Genomic DNA, 18,294 nt, shown 5'->3' with positions numbered 1-18,294 from the left:
CAAACATTTCCTTGTAAAATTGAATAAAAATGTTGTTTGCTTTGTAGAGCTCTGAGAAGTTTCGCATATATTTGTATTCAGTCACTGTTTTAACATCTGGTAATTAATGACAAATTCAAATTCGTTCATGCACTTCAAAATGCAACAACTAGACTCATTAAATCCAGAAATGAAACTCATAGAACCCATACTTTATACTCTACACACAGGTTCACTGGGTCACATTGGAGCAGGACAGTGATCCTAAATTACAGCTGAAATTGAACTAGAATGGTATAGATAAAGGCATATTCATGTGGCAGAATGACCCAGTCAAAGCTCAGATCTAATATGTGGCAACACTTAAAAGTTTATATTAACAGACTCTCTCCAGCATCCTGATTTAGTTTTGAACTGTTTTGCAAAGAAAAAGGGAAAACGTGTCTGAAAAGTTAGACAAAAAAAACACATTAGTCCATAACCCAACAGAAGATAGAAAGAGGGCAGGAGAACAGAATACAAATATATCCCCCACTTTTCATGTTTTTATTCGTAAAGAAAATCTATTTCTGTCAGTTTCCTTCATCTTCACAATTAAGGACTACTTTGTATTACTCCATCTCAAAGAAGTCCATTAAATACGTTGAAATGTGTAGTTTTAATGTCACAAAATGTGACAAAGTATTAAAGGGGTATGAATACTTTTGCAAGCCTTTGTATGTGAAAGCCAATCAGCTGCTATACACACATCAACTCGCTGCATGAAGCTGTACATAAAGGTTTTCACTGCACTTTTATCTAAACTTCTGCATTTTTACCCAGCTTTTTTTTTAAAGAAAACAGAAGAGCAGCTAGGCTGCTAATGTTTGATAACAGACTAATGCTACTCTCATCTGATGCATCTTTCCACTTTAGAGTCAGAAACCTTTTTTTTTTTTCAGAGTGTAACACTGATGAAAGCAGGCATCTGGAAACTGAAGACAGATGCTAGATAGGACATTTGTGTGTGGACAGAGACTTTAAGGTTAATTAAGTTTCCCTATGATTTAAGGAAAGTGTCTGTACAGTGTCTATATTGCATAATAAACAGTTTGCAGTTCACTTCATATGTGAACATGGAACTAAAAAAGGAGCTGGAGAAAGTGAGAAAACATCAGAAATAATTAACGTCTCCTGTTTTTTTTTTTGTTTTGTTTTGGTTTTTTTCCTTATTTTTTATTTTTATTCATTCTCTGTATTTTGAACCAGTCATAAAAATGTACTGGGAGGAGAAGCCATAAATATTACAACTTGTGAGGGAAATATTTATCAAGTTACAGCTACTATGTAACAGACAGAGGATCAGCTTAAGAATTTCACCTCAATTATTGAGCAAGTTTAGAGTTTCAAAAAGGCCACTTATAAATGTTGAATTACCTGCCACTGTGCTCATGGGAACAGATGTTTAGTGGACTCACTGGGATCTGGTCAGTTTAACACTTTTTTCCTCTTACTGGGTGTTTTAGATCATTTTTGGAGAAAAACGTGAACTACTAAAATACATTATTCTAGTGGCTAAAAAAATAAAAGAGTACAGATTTATATTTTTAAGACAATATGTTTGAATATGTCTAAAATTCTACATTATATGTGGCATTAATCATTTGCGGGAACTTGCCAAGTAATTTGAATATACAAACAGCAAGTTTCACTATAATTCTGCAATAGTAGCTGTTCATATGGAGACAATTATACAGTCGATCTTAGGTTTAGGATTTCTCCATCATAGAGGTTCAAATAAATACAAAAAAAGTTCTGATTTCAACATCTCAAGCTTTGTATGTAAGGTCCATCTTTTATTACTGTAGCATAGTCCCTTGTTACTAACTGTGCTTCCGTCGGTAAAAACTGGTTATACAAACTACTAATGGTATTAACAGCATATTATAAGGTTAAAAATACACAGCAAAAGTTAAAAGTTCTGGGTCTTCTCTTCTGCTCTCCTGTATTCAGTCCACATCTGAGCCTTTATGACGACTTTGTGGTTGTTGTTTATGAAGTTTGTGGTTGTGTTTTCAGACGCCGTGGTGACGGAGGGAGGAGAGAACTTCAGCCAGGGTCAGAGACAGCTCTTCTGTCTGGCCAGAGCCTTCGTGAGGAAGAGCAGCATCCTCATCATGGACGAAGCCACGGCCTCCATAGACATGGCGACGGTCAGTAAGCGTCTAACAAGAGTAACATCTCGAGGCGATAAAATGGAGATGAGGAGTTTTAGGTAGGAAGGGAGGCACAGGAAATGAGAAAAGCAGAGATAGGAGAGGGCGACGGAAATGAGAGCTCACAAAGTTGACTGGGTGCAGTTTAGCTGCCAGCGACGGCGCAAAGATTAAGACAAATTAAGATGTTTATGGGACGAAACTCCAAATACAATGAAGCACAAGAGGCAGATTAAAATGGGAGAAATTAATGACAGTGAGTCTCACCTGAACTTAAATTTAAATATTTACTTCTATAATTAACTATTGAGACCCACAGATTTGGTCAAATCTTACACCTCATTCTGAATCCAATATTCATTTTTGGACTTTTACTGAAACCTTCCAGTTGTTCTCTTTAGTGGTGGGTTGTTAATTCAGCATTCAGCTGCAGTTTCAACCATCTGGCCGCAGACTGTCACCTTTGGAGAGAAGGAAATGTTTAAGATGTCCAGAATCAAGACAACGCCATGACTCAAATGTCCAATAAACTGGAAGAAGCCGGGACACCGGGTCACTGTCCACATTACAGTGGACTCAGAGGATGACAACCAAGAAAGAACATCCTGCTAGAAAATCAGCAACTTCAAGTTCGACTGAAATTTTAAAATGTCTACATAGACAGAGAGTGGTGGTGCTGGTGCATAAAGCGGTTGAAGCCTGAACACACCTTGGTCAGGGCAGTGATACCAAACACACAGTAAAACCGGTCTGGAAAGTTCCAGCGTTACTGAAAATGGAAAGACTGCTTAAAAGCAGGGTGAATGCCAGGAAGTTAACCGGTTTACAGTAGTGTTATCATTTCAGATAAGGAGAGGAATCAAATAAAGGAAGTTTCAGAATAATGTGCCGTTCAGACCTAAACAGTCACCTCAAGCTAAACATGTGGATACTTTATGACAAAAACTGCACTTGATAAATATGAACTACTGTGGCAGGGAGAGAGGGAGACGATCAGACATGGAATCCCAAACTGAGGATTTTAGAGTGAGGAGGAGAGTTGGAAGCAAGCAGAAGTGCTGGGGAGGGTATCCATGAAGCTGGAAGAGGGTGAAATAAAAGAAGGCAGAGCTAAGTGCGTATAAGAGCCTGAGGGGAGTTTTGTTGTTGCGCAACACCCCCCCCCCTCCTTTCTGTCTCTACTCTCTCACTCTCGTACTTCCTCTTCTGAGAGGGGAGATGTGCTACCAGCTCTCCGTCTAACGGGTCCGTTGAGTTTCCTAAATCTGCTGGGATTTACCCTGTCCAGAACTGAAGTAAACTCTGTTTAAGCTGGTTTCGAGAAACGATTCGCCTGGTTATCTGACGGCCTACATCCAGGTGTCCCACCCTTCTTCCCCCTGTGAATTAGCCAGACTGAGCAGCCTACAGCCAACTAGTTTCACAGAGCACACCTGTTAACGGTCGCTCGTTCTCTATTTTACAACTTGCATTTGTTATTGAACCAGGTAGGTTTTAGTGACTCGGGCGAGTCCCAAGGATGAGGTTTTAAATATGGGCTACCAGCAACCTAAAAACATTTTCCACCTCTTCCTCTCCAGAATCAAACATCACAGCTATTTTACAACCATCAAAGAACTTTAAGGTGACTCATTAACTGAATGTCCACAACATCTTTAGATTTTCTTTATGCTAAATATTTTATTAGTAAGGCATTTTTGCAAGGGTCAGTACAGCTTAATTCAGTAGCAGAAATAATCAAATAAGTAAAATCAATCATCTAGTCTATCTTTCCCTACTGCTGATACTGAGTACTAAAAAAGGGAACCTTTGAGAGAGACGGACGGAGTTTGGCGTTTCGAACCCCAGACCTGGCTTGATGATGAAGAAGGTGTGGCAGCAGGAGGAAGATGTTGATCGGCGAAGGCCAGGATCTCCGCAGGTCTGATGAGCCTCCTCTCCGCATGGATGCTGAGGTCACACAGGACTTGGTGCTGGCAGGAAAAAAGGCACCAGTTCTTCTTCCTTGTCTTTGTCTTCATCTTTGTCTTTGGGGTCAGAACCCAGCCGATGAGAGAAGTGCGATTCGAAGCCACAGATTGTGGGCCAGACGGGTTGGTCTCCATGTGCAGGACAGTCTCCGGCTCCGTGGCCCCGGCTCTTCTTCAGCTGCAGAGTTTTTTGTCCATCTCGATCTTGGCTCGAAGCTGCCCGGAGGATCCAACAAAAGGTTCCTCTTTTGCACCCACCTTATATAGGGTTTATCTGTCTGCTTAGACAGATGATCTCATATCCGTCACTGTCTTAAGAGACATCATGTCATGATATCTGTGCCAATGTCTCAGGGCTGCTCAACCTCCTGTTTCCATATAAGGTGCTGATCATCTCTGCTCTCCTGTTAGTTCCCCTTTTTCCCTTCCTGTCACCTTTCACCTACCATCTACCTCCAACATATCAGTGATGTTTAATTGCAGTTTTACAACCTTTTACACCATTTCAAGTTCAATGTCAAAATCACATTTATATCACATTTATTTTCTTTAGCTTCTCTGATTTAGCATTCATTTATAATTTTATAACTATAACTTATTAATTATATTTATTATAATCTTAATGTGAGTTATTACAAATGTTTTTCTGAAAAGAAACCAAGAATAATACATGATTCTAATTATTTACTACTAAAGTTACAGTTACTTGTTTTTCTTGTAAGTGTTCTCACAAATGTAAGTGTAAGTATTATTACAATTAAACCAATATTAATATAAGTATTTTACTTTGAATCTTATCCAATTACTAATAATGTTTAGATTTCATTCTTTAAAACTTTCATGCTTTAAACTAAGAAATAGTCTCAGCTATTTTTATAAATCTGCAGGCTGGAAACTTCCTCTTTTTCCAGGAAACCTGCTTTTCCTGTTTAATGACTCTCTCTGACTGACTATGATTTCTTATGATTAGATAGAAAAAAGTAGAATTAAAGCAAAGTTTGCATGAGACAAAAACAACACACACAACTAGATTTATTTTATTGACACTTAAGTCTAATGTTGGGCCTTGATGTCACTTGAGTGATTCATTATAAAGATAACTTTATTTATTATTACTGTTAAACTAACTTTATTGACACTTAAGTCTACTGTTGGGCCTTGATGTCACTTGAGTGATTCATTTTAAAGATAACTTTATTTATTATTACTGTTAAACTAAAATCTCCAGCATGGGGAAGTGGGATGAGCTCGGATTTTCTTGACACCCCCTCCACGAGGTCAGACCTTTCACATGCTGGGAGTCCATCACCCTCCTGCAGTTCGCCGTCCTCATCCACTAGAAAGAGAAGAGGTTCGTCTGGGATGTGAAGATGCAGATTCTTCATCCTCAGTTTTCACAGAGGGCTCAGTGTAGTCATCAAAACTCCACTTCTCTTGACACCCCCTCTTTGGAGTTTTGATTTCCCCCATGAGGTGATGAATGTCGAAGAAAACTTGGATCGCTCTGATTCTTCTACAGGAACCTTCGCTGGATGAACTGTCGGTTCTTCAGGATGTGGAATGGTTCTTTAGGGAAGATGGGCTGAGACAGAAGGCCTCAAAAAAAAAAAAAATCAAATTCTGGCTGTTCAGCAGAGCAAAGCAAAAAGCATAAGCATCATGACGCTTTATCCGTAATCATGATCCTATTCCATAGCTGGGGTCGTTAAGGGGTACTGGAGTTGTCAGAGGCATCAGGAATTGTCCAATTAAAAAACTGCAGTCTTTGGACCCGTTCATCAAAACTTACAGCCAGGTTGAAGTGTGATGAAGGTGGAAAAAACACAAAAACAAAACAGTTCCTTCTGTGGATGCAATCCATCGTGTGGGACACAATTAAGTCCTCCGGTTGCTTGTAGGCTTGTAAAATAAGCTTCTGATGCCATGCATTGAGGGGTGAATTCAGCTTGCGTTTGGTTTGATAACACACATAGACTGTAAAACATTTGAGCCGTCTTCAATTGTTTCTACTATCTTCTATTTGTTAAGTCAAATAGATTCAGCAAGTTTTAGATTTTAAATCTAAATGTGTGAGTCCATTAAAGATAAATTTAATCGTAAGTTGTTTTAAGCATTTATTCATTCTGCAATCCTCTAAGAGTCGAATAAACTAGAGTTCCTAGGTCATCAAAAAAAAAAAAAAAAAAACCCTGTTCATACTAGATGTTTCTGAGCAGAATTCATTGTGATGTACAAAAAATTTTATCAGATCAGAAATTTTATTAATGCAATTTGAAACAAAAATCTAAATAATTCTAAAGTAAAATAGGCATTTACTTTAACTCAATATTGTGAATGAAACTAACAGAGAAATGTCTGCTCCTTTACTAGGTGACAATAGTTTTCTCCCTCCTATTGTGAAATAACTATTTTGTTTAAATTTAAGGCATTAAGTAAAACGCAGAATTCAAGACAAAAAAATTCTAGATAACTTGTCTCTTGTTGTTAAATCAACTTCATAAACTAACTTCTGAGATAAAACCAAAACAATTTTGTGGACTTGAACTACATTTTCAAGGCAGCAGGTGGACTCTCATTTTCAAATTAAACCACCTTCAAATGTTTCACAGTGTACAAGTGGCATCTTCTTTTCTTTAAAAAACAGATTTCCATCCATACCTTCCAGGTGTTGGGTCTGACTTCAATGCCTTGTTACAGAATTGATCTTGGTGATTTTCTATGACGCCGCTTCTTCCTCACGACTTCAGCCCCTTTTCCAGTTTAATCCATCAGGTTGTGACAGGAGTTCTTCTTTAGCATAGTCCAATTTCTTCACGGCCCTCCCAGTCCAAAGCCTTGAAGTTGTTCTTTGAACGGCAACCTTCCTGTAATAGTGGCCAGTCTAATGTAGGATGGCATGGTGCTTGATTCTCTGGCCATCTTCTTGTAATGTTCTGGTTCGCTGTAGCTAAGAACTGGCTTGAGCACTGCTTCCTCATGGACCCCTTTCTTCATCAGCAGTACTGTGTTGAAGTTCAGTACTTACTTTACAAAATTTCGGGCGTTGAATCTCAGCTTGATCACCGTAGTTGCAGGCCGATCTTGAGCTTTAATCCAAACTCTCTGCCCTGTTTTCAGTGACACTTCAAGCTGCAACTTCCCTTTTCCTTCTCTAAGCAAAAAGGAGAAGTGTCTTCGCCTCCCTGCTTTCTGTGACGTGAACGGAGTTCCTCTGCAGGGGAAGACCTGCTCTTCTAGCAGTTGTCACTGTGTCCATCAGCACCAAGAGGTACTTCTCACCTCTCTTTCCTGTTATCCCATTGGCTCTGCTACATCCATGCAGACTGAACCCCATGGGACTGTGCTCTTGATGAACAAACCTTCCATCCGCTGCCCTCGGCGACCTGCGTTGTATTGACCACACACTTCACAGTCCCTCAGCACGCGTTGGACTTGTTTCACTGGGATCCAAAGATCTTGCTCCTCCAGCTCCTTACGGGTAGGTCGCACGCCTGCATGTCCAAGGGCCTCATGCACGCTCCGCACGACCTCGACCACGTACTCTTCTGGGACCTCCCGTCCTCTGGGAGTACTGTCCCACTTCTCGGTACCGACAAAGACGATCTTCCTTTGTTGGACATAACAGTCCACTTCATCATTCCCACGCCAATGAGCTCCCTCATGCGTGTGTGCTCTTTGATGCTCAACTTCTATCTCCAACTGCATTTTTAGCTCAGCAATCTTTTTCCACAAATCTTTGTGTGCCACGGGCTTGCCCTTTGCAGTCTCGAAACCATTTTCTTCCCAAATGGCCAAGTCCTCTCTAAGGGCCTGAGCACAGTAGTAACTGTCAGTTACTAACCTGGCACTCTTGATTTTCCTTTTCACCAGCTCCAGCAATCCTTCCAGTACTGCCGTTACTTCTCCGGCTTGAGCACTACCGGGAGCTTTTCCTTTCTGACGGCATCTCTCTTTGCCGTCTTGCTTCAGAATAAATCCCCAGTATGCCGACTGGTCGGACCCCTTTCTGGATCCATCGGTGTAGATTGTCCATTCCGGTTGTTCTGGCTTCTCAGATGTCTCTTGCGGTCGTTTCTTACTGGTGGGTTGTGCTGGCCCAATTTCAAGCTCCAGATCCAGCAGGATGTCTTTAACCATGTCTGCGTCTGTGTGATGATGTCAGCTGCTGGTGTTTGTTCCTCTGTTGCCGGATGTCTTCTCGATGGCTGCAGTGGAGGACGCGGTGTGCTTCCTCATCCATCGTCGGCTGATGATACTTTTCTCTCCAGCAAGACTGAGCCAACTTTCCTTTGTCTCGGGTTGATGTTTCAGTTCCTCATTCTTGGAACCAACTTCCCCACTTGCTTCAGGTCTGAGTCACAGTAGCTGTGCAGAAAGCTGATGCAGTTCTGTTGAGGTCTCCTCATTTTCCAAACGATCTGGACGGCCGGCTTCCTCCGGTTTCTTCCCCAGATTTTCCTCCTCGAAGTGATCATCCATCACTCCGTCTCTCTGTCGGTTCGAGTTGTCTATCCCCCAAAGCCTCTCTTTAGCCTTCGAGCAGGGATGGGTCTAGACTATGTTGGCTACTAGCTTCACTGTCTGGATCCGGTCATTTATCCTCAGTAGAAGCCTTCCCTCACCTGTATGCTATACAGTTACTGCAAGGGTTGTGACTGACGGCCTTATCAGTCACCATTAACTCTATTCCTTAAGAGTTAACAAGCCAAGTGAGCTATTCAGATCCTCACATCTGTTTTTACTAACTTGGCCATAGGGCCCTCCTACTCCGTTGGACTGGGCCCCACGTTGGGCGCCACTTGTTGTTGCGCAACACCCCCCCCCTCCTTTCTGTCTCTACTCTCTCACTCTCGTACTTCCTCTTCTGAGAGGGGAGATGTGCTACCAGCTCTCCGTCTAACGGGTCCGTTGAGTTTCCTAAATCTGCTGGGATTTACCCTGTCCAGAACTGAAGTAAACTCTGTTTAAGCTGGTTTCGAGAAACGATTCGCCTGGTTATCTGACGGCCTACATCCAGGTGTCCCACCCTTCTTCCCCCTGTGAATTAGCCAGACTGAGCAGCCTACAGCCAACTAGTTTCACAGAGCACACCTGTTAACGGTCGCTCGTTCTCTATTTTACAACTTGCATTTGTTATTGAACCAGGTAGGTTTTAGTGACTCGGGCGAGTCCCAAGGATGAGGTTTTAAATATGGGCTACCAGCAACCTAAAAACATTTTCCACCTCTTCCTCTCCAGAATCAAACATCACAGCTATTTTACAACCATCAAAGAACTTTAAGGTGACTCATTAACTGAATGTCCACAACATCTTTAGATTTTCTTTATGCTAAATATTTTATTAGTAAGGCATTTTTGCAAGGGTCAGTACAGCTTAATTCAGTAGCAGAAATAATCAAATAAGTAAAATCAATCATCTAGTCTATCTTTCCCTACTGCTGATACTGAGTACTAAAAAAGGGAACCTTTGAGAGAGACGGACGGAGTTTGGCGTTTCGAACCCCAGACCTGGCTTGATGATGAAGAAGGTGTGGCAGCAGGAGGAAGATGTTGATCGGCGAAGGCCAGGATCTCCGCAGGTCTGATGAGCCTCCTCTCCGCATGGATGCTGAGGTCACACAGGACTTGGTGCTGGCAGGAAAAAAGGCACCAGTTCTTCTTCCTTGTCTTTGTCTTCATCTTTGTCTTTGGGGTCAGAACCCAGCCGATGAGAGAAGTGCGATTCGAAGCCACAGATTGTGGGCCAGACGGGTTGGTCTCCATGTGCAGGACAGTCTCCGGCTCCGTGGCCCCGGCTCTTCTTCAGCTGCAGAGTTTTTTGTCCATCTCGATCTTGGCTCGAAGCTGCCCGGAGGATCCAACAAAAGGTTCCTCTTTTGCACCCACCTTATATAGGGTTTATCTGTCTGCTTAGACAGATGATCTCATATCCGTCACTGTCTTAAGAGACATCATGTCATGATATCTGTGCCAATGTCTCAGGGCTGCTCAACCTCCTGTTTCCATATAAGGTGCTGATCATCTCTGCTCTCCTGTTAGTTCCCCTTTTTCCCTTCCTGTCACCTTTCACCTACCATCTACCTCCAACATATCAGTGATGTTTAATTGCAGTTTTACAACCTTTTACACCATTTCAAGTTCAATGTCAAAATCACATTTATATCACATTTATTTTCTTTAGCTTCTCTGATTTAGCATTCATTTATAATTTTATAACTATAACTTATTAATTATATTTATTATAATCTTAATGTGAGTTATTACAGATGTTTTTCTGAAAAGAAACTAAGAATAATACATGATTCTAATTATTTACTACTAAAGTTACAGTTACTTGTTTTTCTTGTAAGTGTTCTCACAAATGTAAGTGTAAGTATTATTACAATTAAACCAATATTAATATAAGTATTTTACTTTGAATCTTATCCAATTACTAATAATGTTTAGATTTCATTCTTTAAAACTTTCATGCTTTAAACTAAGAAATAGTCTCAGCTATTTTTATAAATCTGCAGGCTGGAAACTTCCTCTTTTTCCAGGAAACCTGCTTTTCCTGTTTCATGAATCTCTCTGACTGACTATGATTTCTTATGATTAGATAGAAAAAAGTAGAATTAAAGCAAAGTTTGCATGAGACAAAAACAACACACACAACTAGATTTATTTTATTGACACTTAAGTCTAATGTTGGGCCTTGATGTCACTTGAGTGATTCATTTTAAAGATAACTTTATTTATTATTACTGTTAAACTAACTTTATTGACACTTAAGTCTACTGCTGGGCCTTGATGTCACTTGAGTGATTCATTTTAAAGATAACTTTATTTATTATTACTGTTAAACTAAAATCTCCAGCATGGGGAAGTGGGATGAGCTCGGATTTTCTTGACAGTTTCTGTACATTCAGATATCCCTCTCTTGAATGTTCACTCACAAACAGCTCCACTTTGAGCTTACAACAACGTAGCAGGAAAGCCCCGGAGGAAACACAGTTCAGCTTTTAGTGCACACAGATAAACAGAATAGAGGGCAGAGCGAAGAATATGTGTGTTTTTATTACAAGCATTAAGTTAAATCTTAATAAAACTCATATTTTTATGCAAAGTGGAATCTAATGTGTGTATGTTTGAACCAGCATTCTCTTGCTCTGCATCCCTCAGGAGAGCATCCTGCAGAAAGTGGTGATGACCTCTTTTGCTGACCGGACAGTAGTAACTATAGCAGTGAGTACCTCTTCCTCCTCCTCCTACACTGCAGCAGCTCTTCAGGGATTCCCGCAACATAGCGGCTATACGTTTCTGCCCCGAGAGTGCTGACTTTCATCCTGTTCTGCTAATGTGTTTCTCATAAATGGCTGCAGATATTCTGCTGCAAGATTATGAAGCAAAGAGGGAAACCAGGTCAGGAGGAAGAAATGAATGAAGGACTTGTTTTGTTTTTCTCGTCCTCATAAAGGTTTTGCAAAAACATTAATCTGCCAATGCTGATTGTTTTTATTAAATGACATTCAGCTATTTTAACTCTTTATCTTCCCTTTGCAAACTCATTGATTTATGCATCATCACAACACTGCATCCAAGTTTTAAAAGAGAGATAGTGAGTCAGTTTGACTTCTTCGAAGCGCTCTCTGAGCTGTCCCAGTGAAGTAATGGATCCCTTCTTCTCCGCCACGCAGCATCGAGTCCACACCATCCTGAACGCCGACCTGGTGATTGTGATGAAGCGGGGGATCATCCTGGAATACGACAGACCCCAGGCCCTGCTTGACAGAGAGGACAGCGTCTTCGCCTCCTTCGTGCGAGCGGACAAGTAGAGGAAGCGGCACGAGAAGAGGAAAGCTTCGGAAGCGTCAAAGGAAGACATTCAAAGTGCAATTGTCCCACGGAATATCTATATTCCTCTTATTTTTTAATCATACTGTATTATATTTGTACATAAAAATGACTGATTCTTTGTTAATAAAACATAAATTATCATCACAATGTGTTTTGACTGAGGTTTTCAGGACGGTGATTTTTATTACTGCAGATAAAGAGAAAAGAGCTGAGCAAGTAACTGCTGCTGCTGAAATGCATACAATTTTCTATACAATGGAGAACATTAAACAACATTATAATGATTGGTTATTAAAGATGGAGGGCATCGTTTGTTGACCCCTTTAATCTTAAAGAATATAATCTCTTAAAGATTTGAGATTTAGTTCATTGTATCTCCACCCAAAGATGCAACTAACTTTGACTAGTCCCACAAAGTATTGAGCTTGTACCTTCATTATTTTTAATTCAAGTCACTCAGGTAGCGATTGCTTCCATCACTACTCAGCACAGTGTCTGATTTGTAAAACACTTTGAGTTTTTCTGACTGCTGGTGCCGCCCCCTTCTAGCCCATGTGACCCACATCAAAATACTCCACCTGTTACAAGTTGGGTTCCAATATTTTTGCACCACTGGTGATTTTGATAAAAACAATTATTTATTAACTGGAGGGGGGTTTTTTTTCCCTCCACTGAAAAATTTACCAGATTATATTCATATGAATTTAGTTTAAGGTTTTTTTTATTCACGTTATTCACGTTGAATGCCAATAATGTGACCACCTTGTTCTGTAGGTTCTCAGGGTTGGTTTATAAAGAATCCCTTGAAACATTGTGACATCGTGTGATTTCTTGAGAAGTGATTGTGTTCTAACTGTCAGCCCTCATACTGTTTATTCAGAGCCGTAAATAAGCAGATTTAATGAGCTGCTCGTTGCATCTCTCTTGGATTCTCGTCTCCTCCTGCGCTTCCGTTCCTCTGTTTTAGCAGAAGGAAAAGTGGGCGTGTTGTAGCCTTTGAGGCAGCAGCAGAGGCAGTCGAGGGTGACTGAAAAGGATATATTTGACAAACCGTGGCTTTGCGTAAGGGTTTGTTTGGGGTGAGTAAAGAAAACCAACTCATTTTTTTAAAAAAAACTACAAAGTATCCTCTGAGTGCAAATAGCGTTTGAAAAACCATTTTTAAAAATCACCGATAGACTAAAACGGAGGGTGGGGGAGGGACTGCTTCTCCTCCTCGCTCCATCTCACGTTACCGAGCTATAGTGGAGTGGCGAGGTCAGCACAGCTCCAGCTGCGACACGTGAACCTGCCTCCAAATATAAATGTGATCAAACGCCGCTCAGAGGGTCCTCACACCCCTGCGTCGAAAGTTTATTCCCCCCCAGAATCCCCTTTACGCACAAGGCCACGACCACGAGAACGCAGCTACGCGTATAGCAGAGTGAACTCAGGATGAGACTGGGTGGCGTGGCCCAGCGATGTCCAGTCTGTCGGACGGTGCTGTGAGTGGCGGCGGCAGCTGTGGAACGTGGAGAAAGAATCCTCTCATGGGACTTCCCGGTCCTGAAGCGCCTGATCCGGAGGCGACGTGAGGAGCGCGCGAGCCTCCAGAACACGGAGCGACGCCAGGACTCTCCTCACTGCGCCCGACAGCGGACACCAGCGGGTTCCGACTGGGAAGGAAGGGGGACGAACCCGTCTCTGAGCCGAGCGCACAGAGGACCCCGAGCCTGAAGGTTGTGGGTACATAGCATGGGAGTGCAATGTTGTCCAGGAAGGGACTCATTCCTGAGGATTACTTGCTGACACGATTAGCTGAGGATGTTCTGCAGCCGAAGTTCAAGGCCAAACAAGGGAAGGCTCGGTTTGTGGGGAAGAACGGCACCTGCAACGTTGCGCACACCAACATCCGAGAACAGGGTCGGTTCTTACAGGACGTGTTCACCACACTAGTGGATTTGAAATGGCTCCACACTCTCATCATTTTCACCATGTCCTTCCTATGCAGCTGGCTCCTGTTCGGGATGATCTGGTGGCTTGTGGCTTTTGCGCACGGGGACCTGGGTGAAAAGGGGGATGATTTTGTCCCGTGCGTAACGGACATCCACTCCTTCTCCTCCGCCTTCCTCTTCTCCATAGAAGTCCAGGTGACCATCGGCTTCGGGGGTCGGATGATCACGGAGGAGTGCGTCTCGGCCATCATCATCCTCATAGTGCAGAACATCGTGGGACTGGTCATTAACGCCATCATGCTGGGCTGCATCTTCATGAAAACTGCGCAGGCTCATCGGCGCGCGGAGACGCTCATCTTCAGCAAGCACGCAGTCATCTCCCTCCGAAACAGCAAGCTGTGTTTTATGATCCGCATAGGAGACCTGAGGAAAAGCATGATCATCAGCGCCACCGTGCGGATGCAGGTGGTGAGGAGGAGCACCACAGAGGAGGGAGAGGTGGTGCCCCTTGACCAGATCGACATCCACATGGATAATCCGGTGGGGACCAACGGGGTCTTCCTGGTGTCCCCCCTCATCATTTGCCATGTCATCGACAAGTCCAGCCCCCTGTACGAGCTTTCACCGAACGACCTGCAGCACCAGGACCTGGAGGTGATCGTGGTGCTGGAGGGGGTGGTGGAGACCACCGGCATCACCACGCAGGCCAGGACTTCCTACGTGTCGGAGGAGATCCTGTGGGGCCAGCGCTTCGTGCCGACGGTGTCCGAAGACGACGGCATGTACGCAGTGGACTACTCCAAGTTTGGCAACACCGTCAAGGTACCGACGCCGTGCTGCAGCGCCAAGAAGCTGGATGAGGCCGGTGGCATCGCACGGTTTAAGCTGAACGAGGGCGTCACCATGCGGCCGTCCGTGAGAAGGCGGAGGGGGACCGCGATAGTGCGCAGGTCCAGAATGGAGAACAAGTGAGGCGTTCTGCTTAAAACGGAGCCGCTTCACTTTCAGTATCATTTAAAAACAACCTGAATCTTATTTATTTTACATTTGCGCGCACATTGTATGCACACATAAACCTGTGTTTACCTCAGGATCAGAGACAAAGCACTGAAATAACTCTGACTGTTGGAATAGTTCAGAATTTCAAAATTGGGGTTCTGTGAAAAGGTTACACGTAGTTAATAACCTATCTATCTTTACGATTCTCTTTCTCTCCATATTTATTATGAATCCAGAGTGATTATCTGAGAGGAAACAGTAAACTCTACCGCCCAAAAGCAGCTCTAGTCTCAACGCTGTTCTTAATGTGGCTTTATTTTATTTTATTTTTTTACCAAAGCCCTACACAAAAATATCTTATATGTGCTGCATCAGTGTCATAACTTCAAATATAATCTGAAGGATGAATTATTTAATGATTGATTTTTATGACAAAGAAAATAAAGCAAACAGATTTCTGTGAATTTGAAAGCATTGGGATTTACTAAGGATGAACACTAAAATTGATTTAAAGAAAGGAGTTAAAACTACAAAGTCTGAATACCAAAGTACCCAACATTTATCTGAGAGGAGAAAGATGGGAAGGATTTTAAAGACTGAGAAAGACATTTGTTCCTTCAGCTTTCAACACCAGAGCTGCCAAGGACGGAAATAGAAACTAGAAACAGTGCCTTACTTTTGTCAGATGATTTTTTCCCTCTCGGTTGAGGAGCAGAAGGATTTCTCTTACATGTCTTTCTGATCAGGTAAACAGTTCTGGACTTCTCAATACTCTCACTCTGGATTTGGGACCAGGTTGGATGTGGATGAAGAAGTGCTTAAAGAAAGTTAATAAGTAGGCGGAGTTACAAAACCTCACTGAGAGGAAAAACACGACAAAGAACTTTCAACAAAATGAAATCAACAACATATTGTAACCCAACTTGACCTGGTTAGATAAAAGCCTGACGTGGTTGAATAAAGGCTTTGACTTTTTGTCGCTTACCTGTTTTAAGATTAAATACAAAGATGTGAGAAAAATCTCAAAATGTGGATAAGAAGTTTAAAATTGTATTTCAAGAATAATGTTGAAATAAATCTCTAGTTTGCGGTCAGACATAGAAGAGGAGGTATGAATTAGACCTAAATTTGCCCTAATTCCAGGATCAGTGTATTTCCTGGAGAGGAGACATCAATAGATAGATTAGCCCATTAGAGGCAGAGTTGGAGTGAGTTTACATATAAAAAAATAAAAATAAAAATAAATGGAAATATGTATATTTTACCAAAATGACTACAATCTATAACTACAATTATAATACATCTTTGAAGTTTCAAACATCAGTAATCAATTTATTGAACAGTTATTCTAATAGGTAATATGCTTGATTAAAATTATATTATCAAACTTAGAGAATAGTTTGGGTACTTTGGTGCAAAATAGAAGTAGGGAGGGATGAAATACAGTATGTAGGTACAGAACAGGAGTATAAATTGGCAAATTAAGGAAATAACTCTAGAGTTCTTAATTGGGTCGGAGATCTGACCCAATTAAGTCAAAATGTTTTCTATTCCTGGTAAGAAATAATTTTTTTTTTAACCTTTTAACAAAACCCCACTTCGAAACTTCTGAGATGTTTAAATGTGAGCCCTGGCATCCAGGGTGCAATGTTTGTTTTTTAAATCTGAATGATTGCATGTATTTTAAATTATTAGAAAGGGAGATGCTTAACTTAAAGATAAAAAGAATGTTGTATATTGCCTTGCTGAAAATGACATTAAAGTAAAGCTGTTTTCATGTACTCCATTTTTTCTCATCTTTCTTTGCTCGAATACAATCATGAACAATATTTGAAATATTATCGATCATCATATATACAAGTGTTTTCAACATTATGGCAATAATTTTTTTTACTTAATAAAGTATCAGCCCTGGAGGCCTGAGGTAAAGCGAACCAAGCAGCTATTTGGGCCCTCAGGCCATCTGGGGCCCCATTAAGACTTGAATTTTAACACAGACTATAGACTTGTTAGATATGTCTAACTATCTTACAAGAATTTCAACATTTGTTTGAGAATGAGAATGTCAATTTAACAGTTTTAGTAAATATAAATTAGATTTTAAATAGTTTAACATTTACATTTAAAGGTTTAAGGAACCAGCAAGTTTACTTTCTAAAAGTAAAAAAAATTCTCATAGTTTGACAGTTGTGTTGCCATAGCTACAATCTGATTCTGAGTTTAGTCTTTTGTTTGAGCTCAGTTTGTGAATAAACACATCTCAGTGATAATGAATGACCACAGATCGCTTTTAAGCTTGGCTAGTTCACATAATTTATTTTCCTGTACCTAACCAGGTTAATACTCCATTGAGACGTCGCTCTCCTTTTCTGCAGGATTCGGGCAGAAAATCTGCAGAGCATATAAAGATGCTTATACAGAACATGGCTGCACAATTAAACTTAAATTAAACTCCTGATTTCACCAAGTCTATATAAAACCCTGTTAGTGATGATGTTCTCAACAGGGAGTCCTAATTTAATTCTGTTTAGGGCCCCATGCAACCTTGGGCTGGACCTGCCATGGTAGGGCTGTGTGTTACTGATGAAGTGCCACTAGATGGCGCTATTCCACTGTCTGAAGTCTCTACCTGATAACATATAATTGCTGCCAATGCGCTTTGTGATTTGGAACCGTTCTCCCTTAATTATTGCAAACAAACTGAATCTTGTGAACATTTATAGAATGTAAAATGAAGTTGGCAGTTTTGGTCCTCCATAGACATATTGTCTGACTCCACATAAAACTAGAATCTTAAAGAGATTAAGATTTAATCTTATAATTGTGTTGGAAGCTTGATGTTTCTTTATTTAAAATAAAAAGTCAAAGTATTTTGGTAAATGATAGATGAACTGGCCTAATAAGTTATAAATCGGTATTTGTTGAAGTATAATATAAAAGTTTAACTTGAATTTAATCTCAATGTACTCACTTTATTAGGCATAGTGTGACTATAGGGCTACATTTGACCCCGTTTTCCCCAAACAGAACCTCTTAATTCGTCATGGCTACAAGTTTTAGAGAGACATTCAAAGATTCTGGTCCATATTACTATTACATGCATCGTTTGATAGAATATATATGACATGAATCTCTGTTTCATACTTTAGAACTGGTAAATACTTAAATCCTTTATTTTTCCTGATCATGTAGCCCAACGTGAGCCGGTGAAATATAGTAGATGATATAATCAGTCATTTAAGGTCATATTTTAATGTTAATGTTTCTTTAATAAACCACAATTTTTCACAGTTGAAATATTTAAATACTTACAAGTCCCTGCTACTCATTTCACACAATAAACCTGTTAAAAGTTTTATATTAATAAGAGACGGACACAGC

At 41.0% G+C, this 18,294-nt stretch overlaps 2 protein-coding genes across 7 annotated transcripts in view; both read left to right on the top strand.

The window, feature by feature from the left end:
- Nucleotides 1–12,794, top strand: part of abcc8 (ATP-binding cassette, sub-family C (CFTR/MRP), member 8) — a 75,202-nt gene extending 62,408 nt beyond the window's left edge. For all 5 annotated transcript variants that reach the window (XM_028037223.1, XM_028037238.1, XM_028037215.1 and 2 more), the window contains 3 exons: nucleotides 2,038–2,171; nucleotides 11,306–11,368; nucleotides 11,821–12,794. In XM_028037223.1, coding sequence (XP_027893024.1) covers nucleotides 2,038–2,171; nucleotides 11,306–11,368; nucleotides 11,821–11,958 — 335 coding nt within the window. In that variant the 3' untranslated portion in view covers nucleotides 11,959–12,794. The remainder of the gene's footprint in view (nucleotides 1–2,037; nucleotides 2,172–11,305; nucleotides 11,369–11,820) is intronic.
- Nucleotides 12,795–13,245: 451 nt separating this feature from the next.
- Nucleotides 13,246–16,694, top strand: kcnj11 (potassium inwardly rectifying channel subfamily J member 11). Of its 2 annotated transcripts, XM_028037254.1 has the most exons (2): nucleotides 13,772–13,882; nucleotides 13,971–16,694. In XM_028037254.1, the coding sequence occupies exon 2, from the start codon at nucleotides 13,987–13,989 to the stop codon at nucleotides 14,884–14,886; it is 900 nt and encodes a 299-aa protein (XP_027893055.1). In that variant the 5' UTR covers nucleotides 13,772–13,882; nucleotides 13,971–13,986; the 3' UTR covers nucleotides 14,887–16,694. The 2 variants fall into 2 exon arrangements, with proteins under 2 accessions (XP_027893049.1, XP_027893055.1); XM_028037248.1 differs by having other exon boundaries at nucleotides 13,246–16,694.
- The last annotated feature ends 1,600 nt before the right edge of the window (nucleotides 16,695–18,294 follow it).

This window comes from Xiphophorus couchianus, chromosome 2 (assembly GCF_001444195.1).
Source record: "Xiphophorus couchianus chromosome 2, X_couchianus-1.0, whole genome shotgun sequence".
Taxonomy (NCBI): domain Eukaryota; kingdom Metazoa; phylum Chordata; class Actinopteri; order Cyprinodontiformes; family Poeciliidae; genus Xiphophorus; species Xiphophorus couchianus.
Note: the sequence above shows the minus strand (reverse complement) of the source record. Positions and strands in the feature narration are given on the sequence as shown.